General features: G+C 38.8%; 2 protein-coding genes across 2 annotated transcripts; one reads left to right on the top strand and one right to left on the bottom strand.

Annotated features, from left to right (window-relative positions):
* Positions 1–1,410: 1,410 nt before the first annotated feature.
* Positions 1,411–3,306, top strand: LOC119546158 (membrane metallo-endopeptidase-like 1). Its single transcript, XM_037852268.1, has one exon. It carries the CDS (start codon positions 1,411–1,413, stop codon positions 3,304–3,306), a length of 1,896 nt encoding a protein of 631 aa, XP_037708196.1.
* Positions 3,307–8,064: 4,758 nt separating this feature from the next.
* On the bottom strand, positions 8,065–10,035 carry LOC119547084 (membrane metallo-endopeptidase-like 1). Its single transcript, XM_037853783.1, has one exon. It carries the CDS (start codon positions 10,033–10,035, stop codon positions 8,107–8,109), a length of 1,929 nt encoding a protein of 642 aa, XP_037709711.1. The 3' UTR covers positions 8,065–8,106.
* Positions 10,036–19,539: the final 9,504 nt, after the last annotated feature.

The following is a 19,539-nucleotide window of genomic DNA, read 5'->3' as shown; positions in this document are numbered from 1 at the left end:
CACTTTCTTAAAATATTGAAAAATGTGGGCGATAGACCGGTTTTAACCTTATGGGCGTTTGTGGGCCTTAGAGTGGGCGTGGCACACAGCTGAAATAAAATAAACAAATTGCAGCCCATCCACATTGCAATCTAAAAAAAGCTCTCTTCCACTTATAATGTGCTCCTAGTTTTCTCTGTGTATTAGCATAAGTCTTAAGCTATAAAAACATCCCATAATTATATGGAATACCCCGCCCTAATGTCGTCGAACAAATTGTGATTAATGCTGTGTTATTTTTATAAGGGAATTGCGAAATCCAAAAATGTTCTAGTACATGCACATTAATCTTATAGATAGCTGGTAAACATTTTTAAAGCAATTTTTTCACAATTTCATAATCTTCGTAATTTAAAACAAGAAGAAACGCTGTAGTTGAGTGCCTCGATTGTCAGATACCCGTTACTCAGTTTTTAATTTCAAATAAAATAAAATTCAAGGGTATTTTAACTAGCGAGGCAGTAAAATGTGGGCGCTAGACAGGCTTTAGCGTTATGTGCGTCTGTGGGCGTTAGAGTGGGCGTGCTTAATGCCAACTTTTTAGCTTTTATAGTTTCCAAGATCTTAGCGTTCATACCGACGGACAGACATACGGACATAGCTAGTGCGACCCGGATAGTGATCAAGAATACGATCAACAACGCTTCCTTCTACTGTAACCTTCTGGCGAATCTATATAAATAAATATATATAAATAAATATGACTAACTTAACTTGTTTATTTTGATTTTATACGGAAATTGCCCAAATCTTTCACAATATCACAAGTCTGCAAAAATGAAATGAATTATTTTTATACTGCCAAATCAAAACATGTTCTTGGAATGTACATTAACCTTAGAGATAAGTTGTAGACATTGTATACAGACTTTTTTTACAACATGGTGAGCTTGCGCAACTTGACCGATAACCTATTACACTAGCTCACACCACAAGATACCAATTTTACTGATCACGAAAATTAAACATGTTCAACTGTGGTCATTACTCTTAAAATAAAGTTGCCAAAATTTAAAATTAGCAAACAAAAAACCAGTATTTATTAATTTCCACAACATGATTTCCTAATTAAAATATATCTTAACTAATCAATGTTTGCCGCTGTAATCCCGTGTGTTACTTAGAACTGATGGATTAAGATGCAGTAGCTGATAGTAACATTATCTATTTTGGTGAAATCAAGCCATTCCAATTGTCTTTATCAGTTAATCCAATCGTGGGTTTCAGTAGATTCCTGAGTTCTAGCTCAATTGCTGATTAGAGAGCTTAATTTATGCTTGGATTGGGATGCTCTAAAGCTCTTCAAAAGGCCGTTTGCTTTATAAGGGCAGTTCTTAAGATGTTGGCTTTCAGTCTAGTTCTCTCCCAGCGATGAAGTGGATTATCTGTCTATTGTTTGGCTCAATTGTGTCTTCTTCTGGATCTTCGGACCTCAACAGACGGCTGCTGAACAACATCCTAAGCGATGGCATGCAGAATATGAGTCCTTGCACCGACTACTATGAATACGCGTGCGGAAAGTATGGCGAGCGGCACATTAATGACTCCTTCGTCGGAATTTTCCAGGTGCTGAGCCACAAGGTGAATACGAACCTCCTCCAACTGATGGGGGAAATTGAAGAGCAGTCGAAGGTTATGTACTTCAACGAGTCGAGTTTGGCGGGGAAGGTTTTGCGATTCTACCGCAATTGCCGAGAGGCCCCTCCGGAAACGCGAACGGTAGAGCATTACTTGAGACTGGCCCCCCCAGCCGAGGGGCTCTCCTGGCCCCCGTTAACCCCCCCTGGTACTTCCTGGCCCGCGGATAAGTTCAAATGGATAGAGACGGTGGCACATCTGTTCCATTACGACCTCTCCGCGACTTTGATCAGCATTGGTTTCACCCAAAATGATGAAAGAAATACGGAGGTTCTCTTAAGCCTTGGAAGACCCTATTCAAACACAATTCTCAACATTGAGGAAGTTCAACGAGCTCTTCGGGAAATGAGAATGCCCTCAGAAAGGATCCAAAATCTCGGGAGGACGTTAAGGAGATTGCATTGGAGTGTACAAACCATAGCCTATAATAGGAATATCGAAAACCGAATTATGAGTGTTCAGGAGATGAATATCGAAACTGACTACGACTGGCAGAAGTTCATCGAGATAATAGTTGGCCACCGCATTCTACTCAACTTCCGGGTGGAGGTCAAGAACTTGTCCTATCTCATGGCAATTAGACGGCTAATAGATAACGCCGACGTGGAGCTGGTGGCTTACTATTTAATGAGCCGACTCTTCCTCCGTCTGCAGGCGTACACTGAGGGCGGCAAAGATCCTTTGGATTGCATTAAGGATGTGCGTCGCAACATGTACTTGGCCGCGAACCACCTCCACAAAGAACGCTTCCTGGATAATCTGCAAGTTCAATCACAGGAAATCGAACGGGTCTTCGCGCAAATTCGACAGCAATTGATCTTGAAGATCGAAAGCAATCGCCTTGGCCTAACCGTTGAACAGAGGATGATGGCCGACAGGAAAGTAAAGGATCTCGTCCTTAACATCGGCAACATGCCCAGGTTCCATGAGCACTGGGACTTCACCAACGAATACTACGAGGATCTGGATGTTCCTTCGGAAGACCTCGACTTTGCTCGGGAACACATAAGGATGCTGAAGTTTTACGTGCAAAAGGTTCTAGGACAGCTGCGCCATTCGGAAAACGAATTCTTCATGCCCAACACAGAGGAATCCACTATATCCAATCCGTTCCTCGTAGGCCGACAAAACGTTATTGTAGTGCCGTACGACCTCTTGCAGGAGCCGTTCTTTGAGCCTGATAGTGACGATGTGTTCAAGTATAGTTTGATGGGATTCGCCCTCGCCCGAGAATTAATGCGTTCCGTCGACAATACTAATATTCCGTTCGATACATACGGAAATCTAAACAAAATTGGAATCGATATCGCTAATTCTCCGAAATTTCAGGAAGCTTTGCAGTGTGCGACAGATTCAAACGAATTGGATATGAACGAGCACCTGGCGGATATTGGAGGTCTAAATCTCGCCTATTCCGCCTACTTGGCTAGCCGCAACGTGAGAATCAATCCCTCCACGAAAGAAACCTTCTTCCGGAATCTGGCCCAGACTTTCTGCACAGATGGATTCCCGGATGCCAATGGTCAGCACGTTGATCAATTACATTTGGAGTATATGCTCAAGGGTTACACCCCATTCGACAGGGCTCTAGAATGTCTTCCAGCTTACCTTCAGTGCCAGTTTTGGTAAAGGTTTGATTATAAATAACTATTTGTTGAACAAAAATAAAATCATAAATATATATGTGCAAAATAAAAAATGGTTTATACTTTATTAGAAACTGGAATTTTTGAGAAAGACCTTACAAGCTGTTGAACAGAGCCGGTTCAACATTATCCCCAGGTTCCAAGTAAGACCATTCCAACCAAAAACGGTTGGGGTCTTAAGTACTTCAATACATAAGACCAAGAATATTTGGTTGGAAGAGATTTATTTGACACTCCCGATACTCAATTTCCACCACAAAATGTTTTTATGTGTTGGTTTATTTTTTATTTTAAACACAGCCTGCCAAAAATAGAGGGAATAGATGAAGTGCTGATTACAATGCTTGAGTTGGAAACTTGATGATAAGACTAAACTAGTTACAACTAGCATATGTCAGGTTCAGACTACAACATATATTTTTGTATTTTGCTTATTTGATGAACAAAGACAGTTTAAAAACCTTGGAGTTGTTCAACGCAAAATTTTTAGTAAAAAACAAGGGAGAACGCTATATTCGAGTACCTCGACTATCAGATACACGTTACTCAGCTTAAGGGACCAAAGGGAAATGGAGATATGCAAGCAGCAAAGCGAGACTTAAGTGCGCCACCTACCGGCGAAAGACAGTTCTAATCGTTGTGGGCGTTAGGGTAGGCGTGTCAAATTTTTTTTTGGATCAATTAATAGGTACGAGGCCAATACATTTCAGTTAAAATTTTTTATCTAGCACGAAAATTGTGGGCGCCACAGGCTTGGGTTGTTTGTGGGCGTTAGAGTGGGCGTGGCACTCTGCTGAAACAAACTTGCGCTGCGCAGGAATCTCAGGAATCTGCATGCCTAATCCCAGTATTGTAGCTCTTATAGTTTCTGAGATCTCAGCGTTCATACGGACAGACGGACAGACGGACAGACAGACAGACGGACAGACGGACAGACGGACATGGCTAGATCGACTCGGCTAGTGATCCTGATCAAGAATATATACACTTTATGGGGTCGGAAACGCTTCCTTCTGCCTGTTACATACTTTCCGACGAATCTAGTATACCCTTTTACTCTACGAGTAACGGGTATATGTATACCCTTGCAGTTATAAGAAATAATCTATGTTAGCAGTGGCGGATCCAGAGACTATTCTTGGGGGGGGAAATTGAACTTATTCTTCGATTTGGGGTTCAAACTTATTATTGCGAGAGAAATACAGTACAAATTATAAAACAAAAATTATCCATCCCAATTTTTAGGTAAACAAAGTGGTTATATTTTTTTATTGCAGAGAATATTTTTCTAGCAAACAAGTAAAATGTTCAGGTTCTGTGGTTCCAAGGGGGGGGAAATTTCCCTAATTTCCCCCCCCGTGGATCCGCCACTGATGTCAGTAATTCCATGCTCAATGTTTAAGGATTGTTGCTAGCTTCAGTGATATTTATATAAAATTAAATTCTTAATGCTGAAAAGTTAAAATATTCTATATCTCAGAGTAAAAGAAAATACGATCAAAATCAACAAAGCAAAATTTTTTTTAAAAATAAGTATTTCATTATTTTTCTGACTGTTTCTTTGACAGCTATGTATATGTCAGAGTCGTCCAATTTTTATTAAATTTAATTCGAAATTCTTAAAAATACACAAAATGTTATTCCCAATGGTATAAGATAATATGTCAAAAAAAACCGAAGCTATAATTTGTTTCATATTATTTTCCCACCAATTTTCCGATCGTTTCTATGGCAGCTATATGATATAGTCGTCCGATTTTGATAAAATTAAATTCGAAATTCAGAACTAATTAAAAAATGTTGTTTTTAAGCGTAGGAGGTTATAAGTTAAAAAACACCAAAAAAATATTTTTCTTACATTTTTTTTCCGATTATTCCTATGGGAGCTATAAGATATAGTTGTTTGATCCGGCTGGTTCCGACTTATGTACTACCTGCAAAAGATATAAGACTTTTGTAAAATTTGAGAGACGGACAGACGGACATGGCTAGATCAACTCATCTAGCGATGCTGATCAAGAATATACATATTTACTTTATGGAGTCGGAAATGTCTCCATTACTGCGTTGCAAACTTCTGACTGAAATCATAATACCCTCTGCAAGGGTAAAATAATAAGGTATGTACATAGTTCTGTCTATTTATACCTGTATATTGGGAGCAGACGTTCGCCTGTCGCCTGTCAAATCAATTTAAAATTCAAAATAAAACTCATATTTCATAAGATATAACAAGAAAGGAAGTTAACTTTGGCAATTCGAAGTTTGTATACCCTTGCAGTTATAATAATTAAATTTAAAAATATAAAAAATGATATTCCCAATAGTTTAAGATAATATGTTAAGTCACCGAAGGTATAATTTGTTTCATATTATTTTCCCACTAATTTTCCGATTGTTCCTATGGCAGCTATATGATATAGTGTAACAGGTAGAAGAAAGCGTTTCCGACCCCACAAAGTATATATATTCTTGATCAGGATCACAAGCTGAGTCAATCTAACCATGTGCGTCTGTCCGTCTGTCCGTATGAACGCTGAGATCTCGGAAACTACAAGAGCTAGGAAGTTGAGATTTGGTATGCAGATTCCTGAGCTTCTTGCGCAGCTCAAGTTTGTTTCAGCAGGGTGCCACGCCCACTCCAACGCCCACAAGCCGACCAAAACTGTGGTGCCTACAGTTTTAATGCTAGAAAAAAAATCTTAACTGAAATGTATTGGTCTCGTCAATACCTATCTTAATACAATACCTAGCTTTAGTATCTGATAGTCGAGGTACTCGACTAGAGCGATCTTCCTTGCTTTTAAGGTATTTTAGCCAAAGATGGTTTGTTTTTCTTGAGACCCAAAAACATTCGTCAAAATTAAAGGGCCATGTTTTTTGTAAAAACTCTATCTATTTATTTGAATTAGTGGATCAATTTCCTGTCGAGATTGATCCTTTTCATAAACCAAGTTTCTGTAAAGAAACTGCGATAATATAACACGTTAAAAGTTTTAAAGGTATTTATTTTGCTCCTTAAATCTTTTTTGGAGGTGTTTGGGACCTTTGGGGACATATCGGATCTCAGTGTTCAGTGAAAATTTGGCTGCTCAAGCTCTTACGGCTTGTACTGTCAGCTAATACCCTGATTTTTTCCGTTTTCCTTTATTTTCCTTAGACAGAAGATCACAATACATGAATTCAAAAATTATACCCTTAGCCACGGGGTAAAAATATTTGTCCTCGCACCATTTTATAACTTTAATTTGAGATTGGTAAATCTAGTCCCTTATTTACGAGCTAGATTTGAAGCCACATTGAACTAATACTCGTAATAATGTTTGATTTCCCTGCAATCACATTTCATTCTGAGTTATTAATTTAGACCCTAATTGCAGCTGATTCTATAAGTTAATAAGTTATGTAAGTAAGATAATTAGTATACCTAAGCCGCAGTAATTAACAACATTCGATTAATTTAAAAAACAATTATCAAAAATGTTCATTAATTGAAAAAAAGCTTAACAAAAAACACAAAGAACTAATTTTGTACTTTCAGCAACAGCTCAAAAAAAATAAACATATATAAAATATGTAAAAGATAAGGAAAGCTTCAAAACTATGCGAAACCTTTTGAGAGGGCAATGCAAGCAACGGGGACAAGAGAAGCCCACGGCTCCTCGAAGTCAGGCGTCTGGGAGCACTAATCCAGTTCCTCCATCAGTTGGACAAGGTTCTTATTCATCTTTTGGTTCATATACGGAAAAGGGTCATAAAAGTGTGCTCAAAAGCTTTCTTTTTATTTTCGAAGGCTGAGAACGTAGTCCAGTAGCCGTCTGTTTACAGCCTTTGTACCTGGAAGTCGAGATGCAGATACAATGGCAACTAGCAGCAGAAATTTGGTTGTGGAGAGCCAAGAATTCTAGAGCTGCCTATGATGAGAGGGGCAGTATATGCTGGGGTCCACAGAGGTCAGGAGCAGCTGATTATTTCAGAATTCTGATCATAAGTCAAATTAATTTGTATAAAACACTGCTGGAAAAAAAGAAAAGAGAAAAATCTAAAGCGAAAGCATCATAAATAATTATTTAATTGAATTTTGTTAATTTATTTTAATTACATAATTATATATCGATACTAAATGCAAGAGTATTCAAATTTACGGTTCCTTCTTTTTTGTTCCATCTCTCTTGTTATACCCGTTACTCGTGGTGCTAAAGGGTATACTAGATTCGTCAGAAAGTATGTAGAAGTATAAGGAAGCTTTTCCGATCCCATAAAGTACATATATTCTTGGTCAGGATCTCTAGCCTAATCGCACTAGCAATGTCCGTATGTCTGTACGTCCGTATGAACGCAAAGATATCGTAAACTATTTAAACTAGAAAGTTGAGACTTGGCATGCAGATTCTTGAGATTCTTGCGCAGCGCATGCAGGGTGCCACGCCCACTCTTACGCCCGGTGCGCTAAAACTTGTCTAGCGCCCACATCTTTAAAGATTTTGTTAAGTTGTAAATTGAATTTGGTTTTGATTATCAATATCAATCTTCATGTCTAAATGTTTAAGTCGGACCATCCATTAAAAAGTTATAAGCAAATAAAGAAATCGACGCTAGGTAGCGTATTTATGGGGCGTGCAAATCCATCTCCCTCGCACTTCCCGTAGCTGAGTAACGGGTATCTGATAGTCGAGGCCGTCGCGTTCTTTATACTTTTTAATAACAAATGAAATAAAAATATATGTAATGCGCTGTTTCCTTGCTTTTTATTTATTCAATCTTAGTTTACATAATAAAGAAGTCACCACAACTGGCACGGAGGTTCATAGCGATGACATCCAAAAGCCTGGTGGAACGGGGCGGCACCCATCAAAACTAACGACAAACGCATCATGTCTGGGTCATGTTCTGCATCGTATTCCGGAAAGCCATCTGAGCAGAAAAACTGTGCCATATTTAGGAAGAAGATATGTTCAGCAGAGAGTTCGTTGGTGAAGTCTATGGGGTTTCTAATTTTAGTGCTTTTGAAGTAGGCGGAGTGGGCGAGTTCGAGACCCCCAATATCTGCCATTCGTTCGGAGAGTTTGTCCGAACTGATATGCATGCACTCCAATCCCTCCTCAAAGCGGGGCAATTTCCCGATTCCAAATCCTATTTCGTTAATGTTTCCATGGCCATCATACACGATATTGTTGCTGTCGACGGCGTGCATCAGCTCATGGCCAAGGACAAATCCCAAGAGGCTGAACTTGAAAACATCGTGGCTATCGGGTACGATGATCGGCTCCTGCAGATAAGCGTATGGCAGTATAATAACATTCGCTATGCGATGATTGTAAGGACCGATGCTTGTGGCGTAGTAGTTGGGCATGTGAAAACCGTCTTCGGAATTCAGAGCTGGAAGGTGAAGAGGCCCGTGCTCCTTTCCGGTGCGGAACTTTATCATCTTGATGTGTTCCCGAGCAAAGTCGAGGTCCGTCGATGGGATGTCCAGACCCTCATAGTGATGATCGGCGAAGCTCCGGTGATCTTGACCCTTAGGCATATTACCAATATTGAGGACAGTATTTTGTACCTTCCTGGAGATCATTTTCTTCTGCTCAGCGTTCAGTCCAAGGCGATTGCGTTCGATTTTCCGTAGCAACTGGTAGCGAATTTCGTCGAAGACCTCTTCAACTTCCCTTGTGTATATTGGCAGCGTCTTTAGGAAGCGTTCCTTGTAGAGTAGGTTCGAGGCCACGTACATGTTGCGGCGCACATCCTGTATGCAGTATAAGGGATCTTCACCCCCCATTGTGTCCGTCTGTAGAAAGATGGCAAGCTGACTCATTAAATAGTAAGCCACTAGCTCGGCGTCATAGGAGTCTAAAAGTCGCGTAAGGCCCGTGAGGTAGGCCAAGTTCTTGACTTCCACCCGGAAGTTGGGTTGAATCTGTGTGCCAACTATTATCTCGATGAATCTCTGCCAATCGTAACCTGTTGCGCTGTTCAGACGATCTACGCTCATGATTTGCCTTCTTAGGTTGTATTGCTCTGAAAGATTCTGTACATCAGTATCCAGCCTTTTGAACTTTCGCAAGAGATTGTGAATCTTCTCCGACGGCACTCTCAGGGTACGAAGAACTCGTTGAGCTTTCCCCAAATGGATTCCAGGAAAAGAACTATCGAGGATCAGTAGAGCTTCCGCGCTGTTCTGCCAATTGTACGAGATCCGTGTATTAATTAGAACGTTGGTGAGGCCGTACCAGTGTAAGTGTGCCAGGGTTTCCATCCACATGAAGTGATCCTTGTTCCAGGAAGTATTAGGGGGGGTCAACGGGGGCCAGGAGAGCCTCTCGCTCGGAGGAACCAGTTTCAAATAATGTTCTATCTTACGCGTTTCTGGAGGGGCCTCTCGGCAGTTGCGGTAGAATCGCAAGACCTTCGCTTCCACACTCGTCTCGTTGAAGTCCGGCGTCTGGGAGCTCTGATCCAGTTCCTCCATCAGTTGGATGAGTTTCTTATTCATCTTGTGGTTCAGCATTTGGTCCATATTCGGAAAAGGGTCGTTAAAGTGGGCCCGCGCGTAATTACCGCAAGCGTGCCTGGCGTAATTGGTGCAGACATTCGCCTGGTTATTTTGACTATTGAATATGTTGTTCAATAGACGGGTGTTGGAATCGAGCTCTCCATTTGGAAGTCGAGATGCAGATACAATTGAAACGAACCACAGAAAAATAATCCACTTCATCTTTGGGAGAAAGCCGAACTGGTACCCCGGATCTCTGCACTGCCTCATATATAAGGCAACAAGGCTTTAGAACAGCTTTAAAGCTCTTGAGTATTTTAAACTTTACAAAAACAAATTGATCACTGATTCTGATACGAATTAGGCTGTTAAAATAATCTCAACATATAGCCCATAGCATTTCATAAATATATGGAATACCTCATTTCGTGAAACGGGATTTGCGAAATTCAAATATGTTCCAGTACTTTTATAATGTACATTGCATATATGTAAATTGATCTTAGAGATAGCCTTTGCACAATTGTATTGACACTTTTTCACAATTTCATAACTTAGGTAATTAAAAAATATGATTCAACATTTTATTTTTGTTTTTATACGGGAATTGCCTAATTTCTATCCAATTCACAAGTTCGAAAAAATAAAATATATGTTTTTATACGGGAACTGCCAAATCAAAATTTAATTTAGCACTTGTTTATCTGCCTTATCTAATAACTATATGGCAAAACTATCACAGACCAATTCGATTGGATCGATAATGTTAGTCTAGGTTATACGGACGGACAGACGGGCATGGCTTTGTCGACTTGGCTTGGATCCTAATCAAGCCTAATCAAGAAAATATACTTTATAGGATCGGAAAAGCCTCCCCTTTACGTGTTACTTATGTACTTTCCGACATATCTGGTACAACCTATCACGGATTTGGCTTGTTGATTCTTGAGCTTCTTGCGCAGCGCAAGTTTGTTCCAGCAGGGCGCCATGCCCGTTCTAACGCCCACAAACGCACATAACGCTAAAACCCGCTTAGGAAGCAAATTTTTTAATATTTTCTTTTGGTTATCAATGTCCAACTACATGACAAAAACATGCCAATTTCACCAAGAAAAATTCGCCATTCATTAAAAAGTTATAAGCAAATACAAATAAAAACAGACGCGTTGCTACCTTAATAGCTCTATCACCCCCGCACTCCCTAAGTGCTCCCAGTACACTTAGCTGAGAGAGAGCGAGAGGCTGCTAACGCTTTTCGTCGGGTCCGTTTTCCACCGAGGAGCTCAGAAAAGTTTCGGTGTCTTTGTGCACGACCACCTTTCTAAATGAAATCTAAGGGTGTGCCTACCACTAGAAAAAAATGATCAAAATACCTTGCATAGTTGAGGAGTTATTAATTTATGCCAAAAAACAGGTCAAAGGCTTTGCTCCCTACATGCACATCCTGCCGGACGTCCCCTAGCAAAAAAAAAGTATGTTCTGGCCAACAGAATTTGGTTTGTACTAATATCATTTTTTTTAGCTACTTGGCAGCTAAAGCGGCATATAATAAAACATGGGAGAACGCTACACAGAGAGAATTCTGACGTTCTGATCTGAGTTGAAAATGTTCTTAAAATGAGAACGGCATTTTTTGAGCTCAAAATGTTCTCTTTGTGATTGAATCAAGTTGAATTTGTACTTAAAATTTGGTTAAACCAAAATTGTTCTCAAATCAAGAACGAAATGTTATACATTTATCACGTGGTTCTTAAATCAATTTCAATTTCTTCTCAGAAACCCAATAATCTCAATATGTTCTTAAAGTAAGAACGGAAGGGACAGAAAATAGAACGAAAAGTGAGTTGCATTTCGACTTGAAATGGTGTGTTGCGGATTTTTTATAACGCGTTAGTATCTTTCGGTTAACAGCAAGCACGCGTTAGACCCTTCTACTTTGCTCTTCTTCTTCTGGCACATTTCATCAGCGTTTCGATTGGTTTGCAAAAGTTTAAAGTTAAAGTAATGGAAAGTGAAAGTGACGAGCAGTTGTCAAAGTTCCTGGAGGATATTAAAATGGAGTCCGTAAGGAAATTCCTTGAAGGTTAGTATAAATTCCTAAGTTCATCAGCTCTTTTACTCTCATTTTTTGTGCTAAAATAAACGTACGTATGTATGTATGTATGGTATGTACACATGTTCGTATAAGTGTTTGCTTTTATACGGAAATTTGGATGCAATTAAGTGCAAGTGTTTTTTAAAGAATTCGGAAAAGACAAATTCGTTCGTCTCCACGTGTGTTTATACTTACATACATACATAACCACTTATTTATAAATATGTATGTAAATATATACAGAAACATAAAAATCCAAAAATGAATTTAAAATTCAAACTTATATCTAATATATAATAAAAAACATTACCTTAGATTTAAATATTTATAAGCTTGTATATATACCTTAATGTTATAAGAGATTTAAGCCTGTAATTAATCACATATTATATACATATCCCATATATATTACAATTCAATAAAAGTAAAAAACTATTACAAGCCAAATATTATTATTTTAGCGTTTTTTTGGGAAGGGTATTCAATCTAGTATTTAGCTTATTTCAAGAACGATTTGAGCTCATTTTTTCCTTTTACAAGTCTAAAATGTTCTTCTTTTGATCCCAAATTCAAATAAAATCAATATCAAAATGTTATTATATTGATCCAAATATGTTCTTAAATTAAAACCAAAATCAACTTGAAAATAGAACGAAATCATCTCATTTCACTTTTTTAGTTCCTACCATTTCGTTCTAGAATCAAGAACATTCGGATCAAAATAAGAACATTTGTGCTTACACGGTTTTTAAGAACGAATGTGATCAATTCAATCACAATGTTCTTGGTTTTTCCTCTCTGTGTATAGTCGAGTACCTCGACTATCAGATACCCGTTACTCAGCTAAAGGGACCAAAGGGAAATGGAGATATGCAAGCAGCAAAGCGAGATTTAAATGCGCCACCTACCGTAGGTAGACATATTTAAGCGTTATGGCCGTTAGAGTGGGAATCAATTTTTTTTTGGATCAATCGATAGGTATTGGCGAGACCAATACATTTCAGTTAAAATGTTATATCTAGCATAAAAATTGTGGGCGCCACAGATTTGGGCGGTTTGTGGGCGTTACAGTGGGCGTGGCATATTCGCGTAACAAAATTGCGCTGCGTACAAAGCTACGGAATCTAAATCTGAGATCCCGATACTCTATCTTTGATAGTTTCCGAGATATCCACGTTTATACTTACGATTTTTTGAAGTTTGTGGGCGTTAAAGTGGGCGTGGCAAACTTTTTTTTGGGTCAATCGATAGGTATTGATGAGAACAATACATTTCAGTTAAAACTTTTATTCTAGCATAAAAACTGTAGGAGCCACAGTTTTGGGCGGTTTGTGGGCGTTAGAGTGGGCGTGGCACTCTGCTGAAACAAACTTGCTCTGCGCAGGAATCTCAGGAATCTGCATGTCCCAGTATTGTAGCTCTTATAGTTTCCGAGATCTCAGCGTTCATACGAACAGACGGACATACGGACAGACGGACATGGCTAGATCGACTCGGCTGGTGATCCTGATCAAGAATATATATACTTTCTGGGGTCGGAAACGCTTCCTTCTGCCTGTTACATACTTTCCGACGAATCTAGTGTACCCTTTTACTCTACGAGTAACGGGTATAACAACTGAGTGATGAAGGGAAATCAATGACTAAAATAGCTGAATTAATGAATTGCTCAAAGAAAAAAGTGTTCTCCGCGGTCATTACATCGATAAAAAGGATAACCGAGGTCGAAAGCGAGCCACAACCAAAAGGTTTGACGACATTTTGGCTCGAACAATAAAAAATTACCCATCCCTTACAGCCAAGGAACTCAAAAATACCTTAGGGGCAGCAGTTACAGCTTGAACAATTAAAAACAGGCTGATTGAACGAGATCTGAGAACATATTCAGCCAGAAGGGTTCCATCTCTGGGCCAAAAAAATATGAAAAACAGACTGAGTTTTGCAAAACGACTCCAGAACCGCCAAAACTGGAATAATGTTCTCTGGTCCGATGGAACTAATGTGTGTGGATCAGATGGAAAAATATATGTGAGACGTCCAAAGAACACTGCATTCGATCCTAAGCATACGATTAAGACTGTTAAGCATGGTGGAGGGAACATAATGCTATGGGGATGCTTTTCATCTTCTGGAGTTGGTCCTATATTTTGGATTAAGGAAAGAATGTTGGACTAAGGAAAGATTGTTTGCTGAGGACTACCGTAGCCGTATGAGGAAATGCCGCTTAAATGGGAGTTCATGCAAGACAATGAACCAAAGCATAAAGCAAAAATTTTACCAAAATTGGACCAAAAAATATCTGTAATGGACTGGCCAGCTCAATCTAAATCCGATTGAGCATTTATGGGGACACCTAAAAGACGAATTGGAAACTTCAAAGACCCGAATGAGGAAGCATTGTGGCAGAAAATTCAAAGCGAGTGGTACTCCATTTCTCCTTCAACTTGTGCCAATCTTGTACACTCTATGCCTCGCCGATGCCTTGCAGCATTGCATTGTAAAGGCAATACTACTAAATATTAGTTTGGGAGCCATTATGGCTTAAAAAAATAGTGTTTATAAAGTTTCAACGTTTTGTTTCTATTATTTTATCCAGGGAAAAAAAAGAAATTTAATTCTTTAAGTCCACACGTGATTTATAAAAATCTTTTTGTTTCTTATTATAAAACATACTTAAGTATATTTTAAAAAATATATATATGAGATATATCTACTTTGTTTTTTATGAAATAAAAAAAAAATATGAAAGCGTGTAAGCCGTTTCTTTTATTTTTTCCACCAGTGTAGATAAGAACATACGATGCACAGTCGGTTTATTAGTTATATCCGTTACTCGTAAGAGTAAAAGGGTATACTAGCTTCGTCGGAAAGTATGTAACTGTTAAAAGGAAGCGTTTCCGACCCCATAATATTCTTGAACAGGATCACTACCCGAGTCGATCTAGCCATGTCCGTCCGTCCGTATGAACGCTGAGGTCTTGGAAACTATAAGAGCTAGATTGTTGGGACTTGGCATGTAGATTTTTGGACTTACTGCGCAGCGCAAATTTGTTTTAGCAGAGTACCACTCCCAATCTAAAAACCCGTCTTTCGCCCACAATATTTAATACTTTCTAAAAATCGTGTTCTTATTGTCAATTACAATCTACATGGCAAAAATTATTCAAATCGGACCATTCATTAAAAAGATACAACAAAAAAATAATAAATAAATAAATAGCAAACTGAATAGAGGGCGAGAGGATAGAGATATGTTTATACAGAAAATCGGCTGCTTACGAAATTTCACTAGCGCCCCCCAGCTGAGTAACTGATATCTAATAGTCTAGGCCGACTATAGCTTTTTCTCTTGGCTTAAATTTAATTTCTTTGTGCATCAGAAGACTAGTTTTATGGAAGTAGCAAGACCTGGCAAGATTAATTATTTTTTCAAAGAATCCATTCGAGGGCGCTTCCATATTCCAAAATTAGAAACAATTTTATTCTCGGAGTACTAGTAAATATTTATATAATTTCTAGAAAAAAAAACTGTTTTTAATGTAGTAAATATTTGTTTATATTTTTGGTCAATTCTAAAGCCTAGTACTCACATCGACGAAAACCGCGAGCTAACCATAGGAGTGAGCGAGAGGCCAACAGGCGGCTAAGGCTTTTCGTCGGGTCTGTTTTTCAGAGCGGTACTCAGATGAGCTAAGGAAATACCAGAAAAAATACCAGATTTCACGAGTGAATTTTCGATGAACGCCGTTAGCCGCGGCCCAAAGAATAAGAAATTTAATCTTTGGCGGTGTTCCTGCAGAAGCGGTGGGGAATTAAAAAATTAAAAATGGAAGAAAAACACGCACAAACACAAATCCGCAGAAAAGTTGAAGCGCTCGAGGAGATCCACTAGAGAATCTCAGTGGGAAGGAACATGGGACATCGCTCGATCTCCGACGAGCTCTCCATTGAGGACTCCTCCTTCACCAGCTACTTGGCAGCTGGTGATGGAGCGGAGATAGAGGATGCGCCGGCTTCTATAGGGAGGAGGAAATAAGGTCGCCCGCTAGAGGACAGCTGGAGGAGCCATTACCAGCCATTATTGGCCAGCTCGGAGCTGGACTACAGATGGCGCGGGAAAGATGGCGGAGCATCCGTGGGACGAGAAGGAAGCCTTTAACTTCTAATTTACATACATAAAAACATTTAATTTAATAATTTAATTTATTTTAATTTTAATTTCTTTATGCACCAGCAGACTCTTCTTTTTTAAATTGCTCCGATTGATTTGTTTTCCGTTCGACAACAAGCCCAGCTGCTTGATAGTACGACCATGCCACATGCATGGCGGGTGAACTTTGAAAACTTCGGTCACACTACAAAGAATAAGATTTTTCGACTAGTGAAACTCTTAGCCGATCTGAGTACTAGGCTTAATAATTAAATTTTGTTGCGTGTAGTAATTTCTTTCCTATCGATATATTGTATGATTCGCCAACGCACACCCAGAAGCATTTGGAGCTGTTCTAAGCAGTTGCACACTTGGCCCCACAGAATTTGTAATGTTCAAATTGGCATTGATTACTGAAGAAGAAATCAAACACATCTTAGCCCTTCCAAAACGTGAATGGGATGTTCTCAAGAGGTGAGATTGAGTCTAAAAAAAAGCGTTACTAACAAAAGATTATTAATTAAATTTTTTCCCAGATACTTTTATTATATTTATAAAAAACAGCAAAAGATCTTGGTTCGTACCGATTCATATGCTCCAAGCTGCCAGATTATTGAGCCACTTCAACGGGACCTGATGTACCTGACCCAAGTAGATTTTTTGGGCTCGTGGTAGGCATTGATGGAGAGCCTTTTTTTGCTCATAGGCGAAGGCCAGACTTAACCAGATAGCGATCGATATCCTGGCAAAGGTAGCTGGTTTTTAGGCAGTAATCTCCGGAGACATCGTATTCTCTAGCTGCACGGAGACTTCTGGTTATCTGTTTGCAATTATAACAAACTCGAGGCTGTTGAATTGCTGATTGCTTATTTCATTTAAAAGCCATGACAAATCTAACATTTTAGTTTCATCAGTAAGCATTAGCTACTTTAAAATCAATAAAAAAAGTGTAATTTTGGTCCTTGTTATCTATTTAATATTTTAAGGCACATACTAATAACGAAAAATAAAATAATAAATAGATATATGTTAAATGTTTTTTTTCGGAAATCTTGAAAACTGGTCACATCTGTTTGAAAATTCAACGCAAAGCATTTTGGGTCGTTCCCTCAATTGCTCAAATTTGATTTGTTGAAAATTCAACAGTTTAGGAAATACCCAAAGATTTTGCCGACTGTACTATAAAACATAACCAATCACTATTTCTTTTGTCTAATAGCCCTTAAACAAAGCTACTTAATATTGTTTCAAAGCGGATTTAGTTTGTTTTAAATTAAAATGGTTTACAGCGCAAAACCAAAAACAATTTCATCGCTAGCATGTTAAATGTTTGGCTTGGCTAAAAATTTCTTCATTGATTTTAGCTTATGGGTCAAGAATGAGAGTTCCATACAGCGAAAATTTAGTAGAAACTATTGTCGGCCAACAGTGACACCATAAGAATTCAGTCTGAATAGAATATTAGGTGTTTTTTAACTTCAGCGGCAAATGGATGGTGCTCAACTAACTTGAAAATGTTCCAAAAATACCACAAGAATACTTTTTGTCCATACTAAAAAATGTTGTACCTCAGAGTTAATTTTTAATAAACTGTCCAATCATTCTTGTCTTTTAAATTTATATCTAATTTTATAATTTAAATGTTTAAGTTTATAACACAAGCAGGCCTATTCTGATTCTCATTTATCGATAATTTGTTTTGAATTCGATCAAATTATTCGAAAGTGAGAACCGGTTCAGCTAATATATATTTATATTTTTCAATTATTACTTATTAATTTTATTTTTTGGCAACTGTGTTGAAAAGAAATGCGAGGGCCATGATCAGGTCTTTTGCATTCCACTCTGGTTAAGCAAGAAGTGGAAAGCAAATTTAAAACAAGGAATATGCCTAGAGTGCATTCCGTTTTATTCCTTCAAAATTTTTCGATTACAAACACCATTTCCGTGCTACATACCACTACAAATTCCATCCTTAGGTATTTTATCAAAATCACGATCTTCTGCACCGTCATTCTAACAGGTACCACTATGAGTGGTGACAAAAGTCAAGAAAATAAGACAATGAGCTGGACCCTGATCGATAGAGCCTAGTCAGTTGACCAAGCAGTTAGCGACGGTACAGCATGCGGTCCCCGATCGCGACGATTCAAATCAAGACCAGAAATTATTTTTTTTTTGTTTAAATCATCGAGGGGATGAAAGCCTTGTTGGCTGTAGACACCACATTGACCATAGACAAGACTCGAGTGCTTCATCAGTTGCTGTGTGTTGCCTAGAGATGGATGGCCGACGATAGCCTGGAGTAATCGAAATAAACGATTGTAATCGCAAAAATACCAAAAACTCGCCAAAGAATTATTTTTTTCGCACACCTCTGCACACATCCGATTCTTGTTCACATAGAAAATGCGCTGCCCACAAGGCTACGGAATCTAAATCTGGAATCCCAATTCTCAATCTTTGATAGTTTCCGAGATATCAACGTTCATACTTACGGTTTTTTTAAGTTTGTGAGCGGTTTGTGGGCGTGGCAAACTTTTTTTTTATCAATCGTTAGGTATTGATGAGAACAATACATTTCAGTTCAAATTTTTATTCTAGCATCAAAACTGTATGAGCCACAGTTTTGGGCGGTTTGTGGGCGTTAGAGTGGGCGTGGAACTCTACTGAAACAAACTTGCGCTGCGTAAGAAGCTCAGGAATCTGCATGCCAAATGTCAACGGCCTAGCTCTTATAGTTTTCGAGATCTTAGCGTTTATCCGGACGGACAGACGGACATGGCTAGATCGACTTGGCTAGTGATCCTGATCAAAAATATATATACTTTATGGAGTCGGAAACGCTTCCTTCTGCCTGTTACATACTTTCCGACAAATCTAGTATACCCTTTTACTCTACGAGTAACGGGTATAATTATTAAATGTATCTATTAATGATCGTGTGTGCAAGAGGCACATTAAGCCCAAGTGTCTTAGGAAATCAGTATACCAACTGAAGAACTAGGATATGAGCCCGTTTATCCACTTTCCGATTCCATTTAGCTATCAAAGCCCATTCTGTGTTCCATACAGAAATGTAAGGGAATGGACATGGTTTAAGGAGATGTACAAGTAGTTGAATTGGACTCTGCTTTCTTTATACAGCAGAATTTTAATTTGGCTTGGCTAAAGTGACTTGGTAAGCAAAAGTAAATTCCATTTTAAGCAACCGTCTCAGCGGTACTCTGACCCGCCAATGCAGTCAGCACATTTTGCAGTGTCAGCCGAGCAAACTAAGCAAACTGCTACCATAATCAAAACTCCCTGGCCTACCTACTTTAGAATATAGCGTATTTCACTAATCATTACACTAAACTTCCGTGTCCCAAGTAGTATAAAGGCATGTATCAAGTGAAGAATAAATCAGTTATCAACGCACCTCATAACTCCGCGGTTCTACTGCCTACCTCTGGGAATAGAGCTCGTAATAAACTCTCAA

Source organism: Drosophila subpulchrella, chromosome 2L, assembly GCF_014743375.2.
Source record: "Drosophila subpulchrella strain 33 F10 #4 breed RU33 chromosome 2L, RU_Dsub_v1.1 Primary Assembly, whole genome shotgun sequence".
NCBI classification, from domain to species: domain Eukaryota; kingdom Metazoa; phylum Arthropoda; class Insecta; order Diptera; family Drosophilidae; genus Drosophila; species Drosophila subpulchrella.
The sequence above is the reverse complement of the archived record's forward strand: the minus strand, read 5'-3'. Positions and strand labels throughout refer to the sequence as shown.